The 17,121-nt window shown below is 42.7% G+C and overlaps 1 protein-coding gene across 2 annotated transcripts; it reads right to left on the bottom strand.

Annotated features, from left to right (window-relative positions):
* Positions 1–54: 54 nt before the first annotated feature.
* Positions 55–16,927, bottom strand: FGF6 (fibroblast growth factor 6). 2 transcript variants are annotated; one of them, XM_002195867.5, is made up of 3 exons: positions 6,805–8,690; positions 5,794–5,897; positions 55–3,834 (listed from the first exon to the last, which is right to left on the bottom strand). In XM_002195867.5, exons 1-3 carry the CDS (start codon positions 7,142–7,144, stop codon positions 3,658–3,660), a joined length of 621 nt encoding a protein of 206 aa, XP_002195903.1. In that variant the 5' UTR covers positions 7,145–8,690; the 3' UTR covers positions 55–3,657. The 2 variants fall into 2 exon arrangements, 1 of the variants encoding a protein (XP_002195903.1); XR_012053703.1 differs by lacking the exon at positions 6,805–8,690 and adding an exon at positions 15,833–16,927 and having other exon boundaries at positions 3,811–3,834.
* Between the last annotated feature and the right edge of the window lie 194 nt (positions 16,928–17,121).

The following is a 17,121-nucleotide window of genomic DNA, read 5'->3' as shown; positions in this document are numbered from 1 at the left end:
TGAATCAAGTAAAAAACCAAGTGTTAAGAGGGATTCAGAGTCAAAACACTACCAAAAATGTATAAAATTTTATTTTATGAATACATTAAACTATTGTGCGCAGCACTTACATATAAAAATAGAAGCAATTTCACAAACAATTGATTGGACAGTTTTGTGTTTCTTGCAAATTTACAGTCTCAATTGTGAGTCCATATTGAATCAGAACATGAGGTATATTTTAGTGAAAAAAAAAAGCAATTTGAGAACTTTGGCACCATTTTTCTGTGCAAAATAAAATCTTGGAATTGAAATAGTTAGTGAGGTATACAAATATTACTCTGCTTTTCCACTCTATGTGTGTCTGTGTCTCTGCATGTCTGGGAAAAATACATTTATTTAAGAACATGATTCAGTTCCAGTCAAATCTACTTTCTAATGGAGTGAATTAAGTCTTAGAATGTTATGGGATTTACCTGAGGAAGGAGAAACATAAAAATAGGCATCAACTCCACAGGAGAAACCCATGTGCAAGATGTGGGCACGATAGGCTGGTGTGGAACATTCACAGCAATGCTTTCAAAGCTCAGCCCATGGCATGATCCCTGTTAATGCACACTTGAGTTATGTTTTGAAGTCCCTAATTTGGCCCTGATTTGGGAAATCCTATTAGATTAATGAGTTTTCTTTATGTAGTCACATACCCTTCTTTGATTCCAGCTGTGATTTCCACATTGATCTGGCTGGCATTGAGTTGTAATGAGGAAAAAAGCAGTGATGTAAAGAGTAACTCAGCAGAGTGACTGATGGGGCTTTCCAAATGCCCATCAAAACTGCATCCAAAAGGGTCTGCAGTTCATAAGAATAGTCTCAGCCTAGCAGGCTGTGACTAAACAGATTTATAGAATCACAGAATGACCAAGGTTGGAAAACACCTCCTAGATCATCAAGTCCAACCTTTGACAAATCCCCACCTTGTTAACCAGACCAGAGCCACATCCAATCATTTCCTGAACACTTCCAGGGATGGTGACTCCACCACCTCTCTGAGCAGCCCGTTCCAATGCCTGACCACCCCTTCACTGAAGAAATTCTTCCTGATGTCCAACTCAAACCTCCCCTGGCACAGCTTGAGGCTGTTTCCCTCATCCTGACTTCTTGTGACCTGGTCTACAGGTTGTCCTTGCTTGACCAGTGTGTGCAAAATGGAGCCAGTGAGTCTGATTCCAAGCTTTTGTGCCAGCTGTCCCAATGCTTATCAGTCCTGGCAACAATCACTTTCTTCTAGGCTGCCCTGTTTAAGAGGGAACAGTCTTTATCCTGTTATAAGAATGCTGGATTAAGCTGTGATCAGAAACAAATTTGTGTGCCAGCATTTGAACTCTGTTTCCTTCTACATCCTTGGACTCTTCCATACTTTTTCAAACTTCATTTCAAAGACAATTAAGAATATAACACCAGGATGCAGCTTGCCAACTAATGCATTTCAGCACAGCTCTCTATACCTCTAGGGGACTCTAGGTCACTGTACTGCCTGATACCCTCCAAACCTTTCTTTGACCTACTCTCTCCCCACTCAAAACATCCTGATTTTTCACTTCAAATGCACATTTTTCCAAAGCAAACTGCTGCGCACATTGTGGATGAACAAAGTGTGTCATCTTGGCTTCTTTCTGAAATACCACAAGACCAGAAAATGAAGAGCAATTCATCTCAACTCCTTTCCTTCCAAAGCATCCTCCAAAGTATCCCATTCCTGTACTGTGAGCAGCATTCCACTCTTTTTTTTCTCTTCATTTACACTATGATCATCATTTACATTTAAACCAGATAAATCCAAGTATAAGTCACACTAGAGATGCTGGAAAACTGTATCTTGTTCACAAAACAATTGCCTTGTCAGTTTTCTCAGGAATGGTGACAGTGGGTCCATCCTTGTGGGTATGTCCTTTGGGCCAAATCTTCTGCAGCTATAAACTGATAGTTTTCCTGGGCTGATTTACTCCAGCTGGGGATCTGGCCCTGACAGTGTTCCTCATGCATGTCAGAAGGCTCAAATTCATCACAAATAGACAGCCCCTGCAAATAGAATGGCATGTCAAGGCTGGACATAGCCCCATTTTGGCTGGACGTGGGAGATAATCTTGCACTCAGATATTCACTTCTGCAGCAGCATGGTCCATCTATGCTGAAAATGCTCATGCTCTGACATTGCATTGAATCTAGTTTCAAATTTAGGAGCATGCCACCAATGCAGGAATCCCAAGGCTTCTGGTAAATGACATTTATAGTGACTATTGACTTAGGGCCTCTTAAAATACTCTTTCAAAGGCACAGAGAATGCAGCTTCATTGGTGATCTGGAAAAGGGTTGTCAAAATAGCAAGGCAAGGTTATGTGCCATTTGTACAGCTTCTATGAGAGCTTTGAAGAGTGTTTCATACAGCTTGCTGTGTTGTCTTTGAAACTGATGCTTTGCAAGTGACAGCAATTGGAATTATGTCACGAATGCCTCTGTCCCATGGGAACATGGGAAGTTATGCTTGTGTAGCCTCCTTTCTCTGTCCTTAATACCTCAGGGAGGTATGATAGAGACGAACCAAATATACTTAAAACAGTGAAAATTCAACACAGAGTTTTCTAAAATAACCCTTTGCTGGAAGCTTCTATGAATTTCTTATATTTTATAAAATGCATCCCACAGACCAGTTCTAGTTCTTAGAGATCAACAACATTCAAGCTAAATGAGATAGAGTGCCTTTAAATATTTCTTTTCTTTTATATAAAGGCACCTGGGCATCAGGAGACTGGGGTGACTGATTCATTAAAAGTATGTAATTACATAGATGCACACTCACCCATCCCATGTCTATATATATTCAAATATTAATATTAAAGATGTACACATCTATATTGGGGGTAAGTCTAAACTAAACTCACAAAATGCCATTCAAAATCCTCACCCCCAAATCAGTTTTGCATTTGGGACCCATCTGTGATTTATCCTGTGGCCCTTCCCATGGGAAATTGATTGTAGGTCTTCATTTTGCCAACCAGTCCATGTGGGGAGACCCTGGGGAATCCCTTCAGAGACGGAGGGGCTCTGGGAACAGACAGTTCTCTTGTGTAGAAACAGTTGTGGAATTCGCACGTTGGTGATCAAAACAGGTTGAAGACTTTACAGGACAGGACACAGTCTGAAGAGGGGGGTGCAGGCAGATGTTCAGATGGAGTGAACTGCCTGAAGCTCTGGTGAAGCAAAATCATCTGGTGATTTGGCCCATGATATGTAAACAGCTCACTACAAGAGGTTACTATCTGAGGTAAATAATATTTAGTAAATCACCTATGATTGATTAGATGGTTGCCCACAGCCATTCTGCATCTTCCAAAAACTTCCTTTGCACTCCAGCTTGCATTTTTCTCTGTACAGCACCAAAAGAGGCACACAGCCATTTAAAATTTGTACAGAGTAGAAGAGAAGCAGCATTGGATTACATATGCTATGTGATGAATCAAGTACAAATATTTTTATCCAAATATACACATAGATATAGAAATTCCTTTTTTTTTTTTTTTTCTTCCAATGACCAGTATAAATACTTTACCTGGGAGGTTATTCCCCATGTGCAAAACGAAACAGTTTGTCCTGGGATTTAATCTTCTGTTTTGCTGGCGCTCATATTCTTGGTAAGAAGTGGGTCACTGTCATGGCAGGAGAAACCTTGTTCCCTCTCTTCACCCTGCCATGTTTGCTCAGGGCTATGTAAGCGCCATGGTGAACATTGGATTCATATGCGTTGTAGTTATTGGGCAGCAAGGTTTCCTTGAATTTGCACTCATCTTGGAAAACAGCCTAAGGAACAGCAAGGGGAGGGGGTAGGGATACAAATCAGGTACAATCAATTTTCCACCAAGGCCCAGGTCATTTTTCTTCCTTGTGTTTTCACACCAGGGCTCGTTGCAGTGTGCGACAGGTGGTGCCGCAGCCACTGCGGCCAACAATAAATCTCCCTCCTCGGTGCTAATTTGGTGTCAGATGAACTCAGATGCCACCTGTCCAGAGAATAGACTGTGTATTTCCTGTGGTAGATCGAGTTAATTCATGATATATCATGGATTTCTTCATTTTATTTGCAAGTAATAATTTCTGTCAGCGTTGCACCCTCTCGCCCAAACAACAGCTTTATTTAAGACCTCCCCTCTGCCAGAAGTTCCATCATTTATAAAAAAAAATGATATGCTGGCTGTTGAAACCTTCAGAGCTTTTCCAAACAGCAGTGTCCAGGGACAACTGCTTGCTTTAATAAGAGATTTGACTAGCAGTAAATAATTTCTTTCTTAAACCATTAGTAACATTTAACTATACAGCCGGTTCTAATCTGGGAAAATAGTTTTAATATCCTCCATGTCAAAACATGAAAATCTAAGGAGAGGGAATTATCTGGGAGAGGAGGTGCAAGGATAAGTAGGAGTCAAATGCAGAGGAAATTAAAAGAGAAAGCAGAATAATTCTCTGACTTCAAATGTCTGGCACATGAGATGCCACCAATGCAGTTCTATTTGGGCAACGGTGTGATAATACCACCCAAAGCCTGTAAGAGTTTAACTTGCCTTGTGCTTTGCAAGGGAAAATGCACATCTCTTACAGCTTTTGGAAGTGTCTTTGAAGAGAAATAAAACTGTGTTGAAAGTGGAGGAAAAAATCAAAGGGATTTCTGAAGCCAGACCCTGTACTTCTTTAGAAAGACCCAGCTAAGTAAAGCAGTTGGACTTGTGGCACTTTTTAGGTGCTTGTGATCACTTGTGATTGAAGGAATATTCCTGAAGTGGGACCTTAAAGTGTCCTACTGTCATTATGAGTGTGAGAGGGAATCAGGTTAGTAATGACCACAAGTCCCTCACAACATTTGGCATTATTTTAAACCACTGCAATGCTTTGTTGAAATTACAGCTGTTCCAAAGGAAAGGACTCTGCTGCTTCTTGGCAAAAGAGGTTGATACAACCAGTGCCATTCATTACTTTGAGATGGGCTGATTTTACCTAGCCTCTTTCACATGCACCTCCTAACAAGCACTTTTTCTGCTGGATATTTCGACTGGGGATGCAGTTGCTCACATCTCAGAGGTTGAACTGCATTTAAATAGCAAATCATCTATATGAGGATGATGGTGTTTCAGTATGATTTGCATACCATTGTTAATAGGTATTATTTTCTCACCCTTTGCAACTGATCTCACAAAACTGATCATTAAAATAACCCCAGGCACACATGTTGACCTTGTAGGGTAGACTTCCTATTTATTCTTGATGGTGTGGGTTTTTTTGGTAGGAAGGAGCATGTGGTCATTATTTTACTAAGGGTAGCTGTTGGAAATAGCTATAATTGTGCCTCTCCTACACACAATGCAATGCAGGATGGAATCAATGGGGCTCAGCTTTGCTACAATGTGTTTGCAGCCCTGTGACCTTAGGAGAAGCCATCCAATTAATCTGTACTATTTGCAGAATATGTTCATTTTCCTAAAGTGTCCCCTGCACAGTCTTACAGGAAAGCTTTAAAATCCCAGCCCTGTAACAGCCATGCTGCTTGTTGCATTAAATACCACTGATGACAGCAGGCTGGGCAGGCTCCCTGTAACAGGAGGGCTATTTTCTCTGCTTGTAATCAGCGATTTCCATAAGGAAAACACTGAAACAAACAAAGCCAAAACAAACCAAACACAAACAAACAAAGCAAAACACTAAACCAAACCAAACCACTTCAAAACCCTTTTGTTTAAACTGTGGAAAGCTACTTGAATTTGTACTTACTGTTCCATACAACCTGCCTTTGCTGTTCATTGCAATGAAGAGAGCACTTTTCACACCAAGCAGACTTACAACACCTCTTTCTACAGTGGATATTTCAAAGAGACCTGAAAAACATGAAGTTTAATAGGAGTGTTATCACAGAATCTAGAGTTAACAGAAGGCAATTCAGATATCTTTTTTTTTAAAAACTAACAAACTTGTCATATATTCTTTATAAGAATTAACTCCTTAATGCAGCAAAATAAATATACACAGAGATGATCTTGGGTTTTCTAAATGGCACAGGATTTGAAAATAATTATTCTAGAATTGTAGTCACATTCTGTATAAGCCTTTTGCTCTATAAAACTCTTTTGATCTGTCAAACTCTGGACCTTTTCAATAAGAAAATTATTTTTATGTAATATGCTATACTTAGAAAAGGTTTTTTACTGAGCCTTAAAGAAGTGTAGCTTGCATTTTGAAGTCCCACATGACATTGCTGCAAAAGATTATAGCAACTGCCCTCTACAGGAAATTCAAACCCACATGACTAATGCTTTCCTTAATTCCTAGGGTAACAGAACAGCACCCACAAGAATGAACAAACCAGGACCAGCAAACCCCTTCCATAGGACACACTGAGTGTCCCAAAAATACTGGTCAGCTGGGATTCAAGAATCATGCTTTGACACTCTTGACTCAGCAAAAACCTCCTGGATTCTAAAGGCAAATGAGAAGGTGAGGAGCAAGAAAATGCAGCAGAGTCAGTTTTCGATCTGGTTTGTCTTTTCTCATCTGTTCAGCAAAGCAGGTAAAAATGAATTCTTTCTAAATTTGTCTAAGCATTTTGTGCCACATTTCAGCCCAAAGGGTTCTCATTTTTATTCATCCCAGAGATTTTAAAAGGCAACGTATGTAGCACAGATTAATAATATCAAGTCATAACATTTGCACTCTGTGAAGGGTAATTACTAGAGTTCACAGCAATTAAGTGACATCTATTCTATTTCATTTCTGGATGCAACTCACTGTATTGGTTTTCATTGTGAACTCCGCTTATCCTTCCGTCTGGGAGGATTTGAAGGTGAAACCCGATGCCCACGTTGCAGTAAAGCCTCCGCTGCCTCTTGATTCCTAGCAAATAGTCACTCTCCCAGTTCACATCTGCCTTCTCCCCTGACATCCCAGCCATGGACCTGGACAGCAGAGATTGCCATCCTCTCTCCAGCAATGTGCCATTAGTTCTGCTTACAACTGGGTGTGTGGCAGCAATCCCGGCTAGCAAACCCAGGAGAAGGAACGCAGGCAACGTCCGGTGAGCGCTGGCGTCGCAGGACATAGTGATGAGAAGTCTTTGTGCCGTGGCCATCCGGTTCACCTCCTGGGCACGTGGTCAGAATTAATGGCCCTAAAAATACCGCCCTTCTTGTTTTTCTCCCTTCAGCATGGTGGCAGAGGCTTATTTTTGGAAAGCAAATAGAGCTTGCTGACCTGAAACTAAAGCCTGATAGCAGTTGGGTTGGGAGCAGAGACAGGCCAGTAGGACTCCAACTGGTGGGGACCATGGTTTGTAGATCCTGCTTCCCGCTGGGCAGCCTCCGTTATATTTGATTGAGCCATCTTTATAGTGCAGGGGCTGTCCCTGCCCACATCATCACTCTGACATCAACAGCCTGCCCAAGGTGAGGCTGCCAGGGCTGTAACACAAACCTGCGTCCTCCCTGCCTGCTGAGGTTGGAGTGCTGTCACCCAAGACTGGAGGCAGGAGTGGGATTTCATTGGCTGTGGGAAGCAAAGGAGTCAAATTGGTCGGGGAGTCAGAGGCCTCCCAGGCAGCTTCCTTATTTAGAGAAGAAGGTGTAAAAACAGTTCTGGACCTCATCAGTGAGCAATGAGAGGTTTGCAGCCGCTTCCTTGGTGGCACGATCGGCGGGTGCTTGTCAAGGCACCTCAATACTCGGGGACAATCAGCTTGTGGTGGCCACAGCTCTTTTTGTGCACACCCTGCAAAGCCAAGGCACCTCTAACTGAATGACCCACGTGCTAACCTCTGTCTGTACCTCTGCAGGGACTGCTCCTGGCTGGCTGAAGGAGAGGTAAGCTGTGCAGCAGGGACAAATGCCCCAGCTTCTGCAGGTTTTATCCCCGTGGGAATTCTGCTGCACAGGCCACAGAGGCTGGGGCATTGATCTTGCAGTGACACGTAGATAGGAACATTAGATCTTCCTGGTTTTCACTGAGGTGACTTCCAGATGATCACATTTACCTGGGGAGGGTGTGTGCCTCCAGCAGGGGGGCAATTGTATTTGTAGGAGCAAGACAAGGACTTAGGTGATGTGTTAAAGATGAGGAAAAAGTGACATGGGTACAGCTTCCCAGTATTTCACTATCTCCTTTCCTCAAGCCCAAATACTCACTATTTCTGTAACTTACGACCATCTTAATTTGCGTCCCCTTCCATTTGCTCAGACTGTCTTAATTATTTCCCCTCATCTTCCACTGAAGCTGTTTCAGTTCCTTTGGAGCTGGACAGATTAGACTCCTATCTCAATTAGTTTCACAGAACTTATCAAAACATAAGTCAGAAGAAAACAACTGAGATTCATACAAATATTTTTGTCAGTATGTCTGTCAGCTTCTCATAGCACAGGCCTGCATCTTCTGTGTCATTTGAGAAGCCTATTAATGAGGGGAGTACCTGGAAGCATAATTAAACTGAGCACACCCAGTGTGACAGAGTTTCACAGTAGCAGAAGTGCAATACGAGGCCTGGGACACTGCAGACTCCCCAGCAGGAGCCCCATGAGGTGAAGGGGAGCCCCTGGCAGCCCTGAGGCAGGTGAACAGTCATAGTCAGTGATGTATGTGAGTATTGATTACTCTCAGGAGACAGGCTCAGCTATAAAATAATTGTGAGCCACAGGGCTAGGCCCTGGCTTGTGCCAGGTGACATTTCAAGGTCTCTGTGCCTTTGCTGAAGCTGAACTTGGACTGTCACAGAATCACAGAATAACCTGAGCTAGAATGGACCCACTAGGATCATGCAAGTCCAACGCCTGGCTCTGCACAGGACACCCCAAAAGTCTCACCACATGCCTGAGAACCTTGTCCAAGCACACCCTGAACTCTGGCTGGCTTAGGGTAGTGGCCAAAGGAAGGATATCTTTTGCTGATAAAGAAAATTCTCAAATCCTTTTCTCTCCTGCTTTCTACTTTATGTGATGATTTTTTTCATCTATATAAAGCACATACATCATTTTTAGAAAGGAATAATAGTAGTATTTTACATCCTTTTATCATAGCTGCAGTCTTCATGAGAGGCCAGCATCACTGGGAAACAAAGTCCAGGATCCCTGTTACAAGCATGGAGCACAAATTTCCCAGTTTTTCTTATGCTGTAGTCTGAAATCTGCCCATTCACAATGCATGTGACTTCTGGCAACACTGCCTGATCTCAGAGCCATCACTATCTGTAAAAACATGCATTGTAATATTTTCTTTCCTGTTTATTTTTCCCTCTGGAGAACTTTTCAAGTGTAATGGGTGCAGAGCTGGATTTCCATCCTCAGCTTTAGTCACCTTTGCGTCTTTATGTCTCATTCATCAGGTTTCACAGAGCAAAGACAAACCATGGGCTGAATGAGCTCCTCCAGCTTTTGCTGGCACATCTACCACTGTGGATTCCCCACAAGGTGTCCTGATGGCACAGGTTAAAGGAGCACTTTGTAATCCTACAAAGTGTCTCATCCCAGTACCCTTGATCCTAGAGGTAAAACCAAATGGTCAGACACAAAACAAAGATAATTTCTGACAAGTCTATGGGATGCATTGGTTTATCTTTTAGTCAGTCCATCTGGAAAGTGACTGCTGAGGGCTGTGGTGACCCAGAAGACAGCCTTGCTCCAACAGTTTCCTGCTGAGCAAGTCCATCTGACAGCATTCTGTATGGAAAGGGTGCACAGATTACTTGCTTGCAAAAAATCAGGACTTTTCTTGCCTGATCTGTAAACCAAACCAAATAACTAAAATTTGTGATTTCACTGGGACACCTGGTCCTCTTAAGACCAGGAGTCCTGGTGTCTGGCTCCAGATCAAGTGTGTGCAGCTGGGAGATGTACTTGTACTTGTACAGCCTTGTACTGCTCAACAATTCTGCATCAGAATTGAAATTAGTCTTGAACCCTTCTCCAGCTAGATCTGTGGCCAGCAGGTTGCTGAGTTTCTGTGTATTAGCATTTGAATTTCCAAGTAAATTCTTGAGCTTCTGATTCAATTAGGCAAGCCTTGTTTGCTCTAAAAGCTGTCTCATTCTGCTTAAACTTGTCCTCTTGGCCCATGAAATTACTATTTCCAGAAAACACACTGTAACCTTCTGATTTTCAGGTAGCATGTTGTCCTGCTTCATGTGCCCAGTGAAATTTGGAAGAGAGATACCAATAAAATTTGCAGTAAAATAAACCATGTGAACTCCAAAATAGTAAAAATTTACTTCAGCAATCAAACTCTGCTTACTCAAACTCTTAAGACCTGGGGTGACAGTGCTCACAGCCTAAAGCAACAAGTTTTCATTGTCAGTATTTCAGCACAATATTAAAATAACCCCTCTTTGGAGCACAGCAGTTCAGATCCACTTTCAGATAGTCTAAGAAAAGTCCTGCAGCTGAGCAGTAACATGATATGGATGCAGAGCACGTATTTAAAAAAAAATGTGTGATGACTTAGGGTCCTAAGTTCCATTTTCAAATCTGTTAAAATTACCTCCCTATTTTAAGGCCTGGAAAGAGCAAGCCCTTGTTCAAACACAGAAGGATGGACTAAAATTGTTCACCTTGCCTGTGAAGACCCAAGCTGATGGTAGACAGTGAAGAAGGGAGATTTCCAGGTGATAAATTTGCCTGTTGTGGCAGGGACAAGTTGCATAAAAATCTGTAAGCCCAAGTATGACCATGGAGCCACATATGATCATCTTTAGGTTAATGGGGTTTGCTGACCAGTGTGGAGAGATCTGTAACACAGATATCAGGACTGTTATGAATTAAATATTAATCACAATCTGAAAGCAGCATAAAAAATAACAGAGCAAGGGTTGCAGAGCTGTACTGACACCCAAGGACTCCACCAAACTGTAGAACTGGTAACATTAAAAAGGGTGTTGTTCCCTTGATGCCAACAACATCAGGGAACATGGATGTTGTTGGCCATCAAGGCTAATTTGGATAAATGATTAATCAGCAGAAGACCTGAGCTCTGGTAGCAGCAGGATGACAGAAAGGGTTGTAGCACATTGTATTTGTTATTTCTCTTCCCACTACCCAACAGAGAGGCAGATTTGTTGTCACACTGATCCCCAAAATTAATAAACAGGACAACCGACCGCAAACTTGCCTAAGAGCCTCGGCAGCTGATGAGCTCTTGGAGGCTGAAGCAAGCAAACTTCTGACCCAAAACTATACCTTCATTGCAGCTGCTGACTCCTAAAGCATGTACAAGACCTGCTCAAATATGGTTTGTCATCACCAGTCATGAGGAAGCCAAGATATTAACAGAGAACATCCATTTTCTCTCACACACAGAATTCCTGGTTAGGCCACTCAGACACACCTGGGCAGGAGAGTGTGTAAATTTAACAGCTAAGAGTGATCTCAAATAATTATCTTCCCATTTCTCTACAGGGAAATCTCTCACTGAGATTGCACATGCCAGTTTCTTACAGGCAAGCCCAAATCACAAAACAGCTTCATGCTGGTTTTGTTTTGTTTTGGTTTTTGAGGGAAGTGGAGAAAACTCCCACAAGAAACTCTGGAGGATTTAGGACAAGGTGGATGCTAGCTTGCTTGGAAAAAGATCTTGGTTTACTGCTTATTCATGCTGAACTCATTCTCTGCAGAGGTTATGTCAAGCACAGAGACAATCAAATATGCCCATCTTTGACCTCCTGAGCTGGCCATGTCTCCCTCTCCATGTCCCACAGAAATGGGAATGACTGTCAGAAAAGAGAGCGGTGACTCCATGGCAGACCTGTGACTTCCCACCTGATACTGTGCCCACCAGCCCACACTGCTTCTCTCATCACCTCCTCAGCTGTTCCCACTCCACAAGGACAGGCAGTCCAAGGGTAAAAGGCCGAGTGAAGAAAACAGAAGTGACAGCCACCACCCCCACAGGGATCTGCCTGGAGTTATTTATTAGAAGAGATGAATGACAAGGGACATGTTTAATTTGGTTCGTTTATTTCATGCACAGTTTGCTCATTACAGCAGAAACAGGGATGCTAAATGCCACATTTAAGTAACATTTTGAGTAGGAAAGCAAAAAAAAAAAACCCTTGGTTTTTATTATTGTTGAGGATGAGATTCTGTCCAGTGGCCCAGCTGATCTCTGTGTGATTCCTGACCATAGAACTATTCAGATTAAATTATATAATGACCATAGAAGGTTAAAGGCAATTTCTGTCATTTGCCAGGTTATTGTGTGTTCCTTGTGTTGTGCACCATTAGCTCAGTTGAGGGCTTTCTCTTGCATGTCAATTCTTCATCCATTGGTCTGGATCTTCTCTAACATTTCAAAGGAGAATTCTGAAACCTTTTGTGAACTTTTCCCTGGGTTTTTCAAGTGTTTGGGTTTTTTTTCCCCCTGCATGACAGGCAACACCTAAAGGTCTAAAGCTTGTAATTCATCATTCAAGCAATTGTGATTCATTGTTTAATTTCCTTAGAAAGGATCCTGGTTTTGACATCTCTTCCTTTCCTCTTCTGCCACCCTCTTCCCATTGCACTCCGCTCATTCTACAAGACCTGCACAATTCCTGCAGAGAGCTGTTAGGTTGCATCCTGTTGGCATCTTCTGTGCTTGAAGAAGGGCTGCAGTTATGGCACAATGTTCTGAATTCTCCACAGAAGGATGACAGAATTACATCCCTGGTGATATCCAGAACCTTATTCATATGGCATCTTTCCAAGGCAAACAGAAGCTTTTTTCCATTCAGTCAAAAATGCTCCAAACAGCTTAGCAGTCTCTTGATCCTTCAGAAACTTCTGAGAACACCTTCAGCCTCTCCTTGAACACCTTCAACATGCTCTTTGTGCATCCTTGGGGCTGTCTGCTGGATTTCCTCCAATCTGTTGACTTCTCTCTTGTGCTAGGATGCCCTAAACTGACCATAGCACACCAGATGTGCCAGTGATGGGAAATATTCCCTTCCCTCACCCCTTGACCTCCTGGCCATCTTTGGGCTAATACAGCCCAGTCTGTGGCTGTCCTGCCTCAACACAACTATGAATTTGGGTTCAACTCTCTGCACCATGATCCCCACTCTCTTCTCAAAGCAAAGCTGCTCCCCAGTCAATCCGTGCCCAGCCTGGACTATTGCCAGGGTCAAGGCTCTGCAATTATTAATGCCAGGCTGCACAAGAATCCTGTCAATCCATTATTCCAGCTTTTCAGGGGCCAGCTGGATGCCAGGCCTACCTTCATTGTATCAACTTTTAATTCAATTTATCGTTGCTAACTGCAGACTTGAAGGTTAGGGAAAATAAACTCATTTGGGAGTAGTGATGGATTCTTCCTCAAATGCCTGCCACATTCATGCAGGGTCTTGTTTTCACTCTCCAAATTATTGCTTATTGTGATTTGGTTCTATGTGGTCATCACACATAGTAAAATACAATTATTTAAAAATTAATTTGGTTTCTGACAGCAAAGACCTCATTCTTTAGCCTCATCTTTTTATATTCATGTTTTTCTGTGTGATTTTAGATGTTTTCCTCATAATCCATGACTATACAATACACTTAAATGGACTTGAATCTTCTCCCCAAGGCACAGCCTAAAGACAACATGAGATGAGTAAATGCAGTTCTAATCTGGTTGATTACAATGGTCATTCCATATTATTTTTAAAGACTGCAAGTCCTGTTTTCAGAAAGGAGCCTGTCTCCCTGTGTCAAAATATCCTCTGCTTTCAGTGCATCGAGGAGACCTCTATATTGATGCCATTTTTCCCACTGGAATCTGAGATCTGTTGAAGAGCTGGCTGCAAGTAACTAGAACATCAGTACCCTCTCTACAGAAATCATGCAGGTTTGTGAGTTTTTCTGGTTCAAGGCTATCTCCTTCTTTGCCTTGAAATTATAATTTCCAGTAGATACTCTAAACAGCAGCAAATCTGAGTCCAAAGCAAACTTTTTGTGTTTAAGGCTGCAGCCACCTTGTTAATTCTTCGTCAGGAACCACAGTGTAAGGTATTTGTTATGATGGTTTTTAACATATGGAAGATCAAGATCAGATTCCTAAAATATTCTGAAAACCAGTTATAGCTTTAACAGTGACCATGGTTAAATATAAAGCCTAAATAATTTGTTCTATTAAAAAGCCCAAGTCTTATTTTTATCAAGTGATGTTATGAGGGCATGTTCTAAATCAGCCAAAAGCTCTTGTAGCTACAAGAGCTTCACTTTTGCAATTTTTAACAGCCCAGTTAAGTTGGTGCATATCCTTGTGCATGGTGTTAGTACAGAATTCCTCCTCTGACACTGACCAGATCAGGCAGACTTTAGAAGATGAAACATTTGAAGAAGACAGGCAAAGAAAATGCAAGAGCTGAATGACAACATTGAGTTAATTTTTCCCCTGCAAAGATGAGTCTCATTTAGACAGAGTCAGGTTGTGATGGGTGCACAGGACTAGGAAATAAACCCATACATTTCATGCATTCATGTAACACTTCTCCTGACATCCCTCTCCGTGCTGTCCTGCACTTCTCCCTGTGCATGGGCCCAGTTTAGGATGACACTGTTGCTGCTGCTGGGCAGCTATTCCAGGCATCCTTTCAGCAGAATGCGTATTCCACGCAGGATTAGAGAATGGTTTGTCTGATGCCCACTGGACAGGCGGTGTCGAGCAGGGTCAAGGCAAGCATGCAGCAGAGCTCTGAAATTTCCTTTTTGATCAAGCAAGGAGTGAGCATATGTTGGCAGATGGAATGTGTGCTCAACTTACTTTAGTGGAGTTTCAGCACTGACCTTTTGCTGCATTCCTCCAGCAGCAGTAAAATGGTTCTGCTTAAGTAAATGGACATAGACCACGTGCAAACCCAGCTGTCTTCTCCAGCCCACCATTGCTCCTACTGTTACAAGAAGCCTGGATGCATGAGAATGTTGTAATTTAATGTGTAATAACCTCTCATGGAAATAATGTTATGAAAGTTAATGGCGCTCATGACACAATAATCTCCACCTCGAGGAGCCAGTTTAAGGACTGCCCACAGAAGTCCATTTAATAGGTTCTAGGTTGCTGTACTTTATATTAAAGTCTTCCTGACACAAACAGGAAGTTAAAGGCTCTTACACCACTCCAGCTTGGCCCATCCTTACCTCTCTTTGACTGCTTTATGTTTTCCATCCTTTGTTTCTCTAAGTGTCTGGCAGGTCTGGCTCTGTATGACTCCACAATAAAAATGAAGATGGATTAAGCAGAAGTAGGTGATCCACAAGGCCAGTTATTAGTGGGCACAATGTTTCTCTAAAGAGCTACTTGTGACAACTTGTACAGAGCCTGCCCTTCCAAATTCTTGATGCCTTTTTCATGGAATCATAAAATCATTTGGGCTAGAAGTAACCTTTAAAGGCCACATAGCCCAACCCCTCTGCAATGAGCAGGGAGAGCTTCTACAGATCAGGTTGCTTAGAGCCCTGCCCAGCCTGACCTTGACTGTTTCCAGAGATGGGGCATCCTCCACCTCACTGGCCAATCTGTGCCTCTCTGGGCAACCTCTGATCACCCTGGTGTCCCACCTCTACGCTGGCTCCAGCAGCTCCATTTCCTCCTGTGCTGGGCTCCCAGAGCTGGGCCGCTACTCAAGCTTGTCCAGGTCCCTCTGGATGGCACCCTGTCCTTCAGGTGTGTCACTGCACCCTCAGCTTGGTGTCATCTGCAAACTTGCTCAGTGCACAATCAATGCCACTGTCCATGTCATAGATGAAGACATCAAAAATGACTTGGTCCCATTACAGGCCCCTGAGGGACACCACTTCTCAGCCATCAGAAGGTGCTGACTCACCTGCTGGGTCTCACACCCAGGCAAAGGGGCTGACTGTCCTCATCCATAAATACCTACATGCTGTAAAATAATCACGAGGAGAAGGTAAACTAGAAAATGTTGTTGTCTTCTTGCAGCAAAAGATTTCCCACTGTAAGCAAAAGTAAGATATAAATGTAGTGTGTGCCATTTTGCATGTAGCAACATAAGTTTGCATGACTTGCTCATAATTTATGGATTGCTTGAAAGAATGAACCACTTCCAATGGGCAGGGAGAAGTGCCCACAATGGCTAAAAACACATCCAAGATAACAACTGGTGGTCAGGCACCGGTTTCCAAACAACTACTCAACAGAAGCACTCACATCCTCTTGTGTAGCTGATCAAGCTTGGGGCTAAGCTCCTGCCAATGACCTGCTGCAATTTCCATCTTTGATTGGTGAGCAGGGAGGGAGATTCACTTCTCAAAAAGGGAGGATTGGCTGGCCTGTGCTGGTAGGATTTCCGCTGTGGGAATAGGCACGGAGCACTCTGATAACTTGGGTACTGCACACACGAGGAGGGGCGGAAGGAAGCAGCCCCTGTTTGTGGGGTCAGGCTATTTCTGCTGGGATTTAAAACTGCTCTTTGGAACAGAGTTGAAACAGTCACTATAAATGACTTGCATGAGAGAGTACAGAGCATTTTGGAGGATTATAATTTATGCCAGGCAGGAGCTGTTATGGTTCAGTTTAAGGAGCTTAAAATAAGACTTTTGGGAGACAACCAAACCAGCTTCAACTCTGTTAACTTCCCAGTTCAAGATACTCCTAAATTGACATGTACAGGGTCTGTTCCTGCCTGGGGGCCAAGGGCCTTGAACTCCTGTTGAATCCACTGGATTTCAAAGATGCTCTGATGATATTTGGCACTGTTAGGAGTGAGCCAATGCCCATTAGGAAAGAGCTGATAGTGCCTTGAAGCATACAATTCTCTTTACACTTCATTTTAACCTAAATTAACTTAAGGATTAAGTTATATTGATTTCTCCCCCCAAGGCTTTGTCTTACATGGAAGGTACCTCTTGTAGGAAGGTAGAGTTTTTCTCCATGGGATCCTCCTTTCTGCAGATTGAAAATCAATCACCTTATGAAACCAACTGGAAATGAAGCACAGAATCTGTCTGGACCCAGATGGTCATCCACATGCTTCCTAAAGATGGAACAGAGGGAGAGAGAAACCAATCCATTTCTGCTGACCAAACAGAAAGGCAGACATGAAGTCCTGTCTTGCCATCTCCCAGGTAGTTAAGAGTACTTTATACAAAGGCA

The sequence above is a fragment of the Taeniopygia guttata genome, chromosome 1A (assembly GCF_048771995.1).
Source record: "Taeniopygia guttata chromosome 1A, bTaeGut7.mat, whole genome shotgun sequence".
NCBI classification, from domain to species: domain Eukaryota; kingdom Metazoa; phylum Chordata; class Aves; order Passeriformes; family Estrildidae; genus Taeniopygia; species Taeniopygia guttata.
Note: the sequence above shows the minus strand (reverse complement) of the source record. Positions and strands in the feature narration are given on the sequence as shown.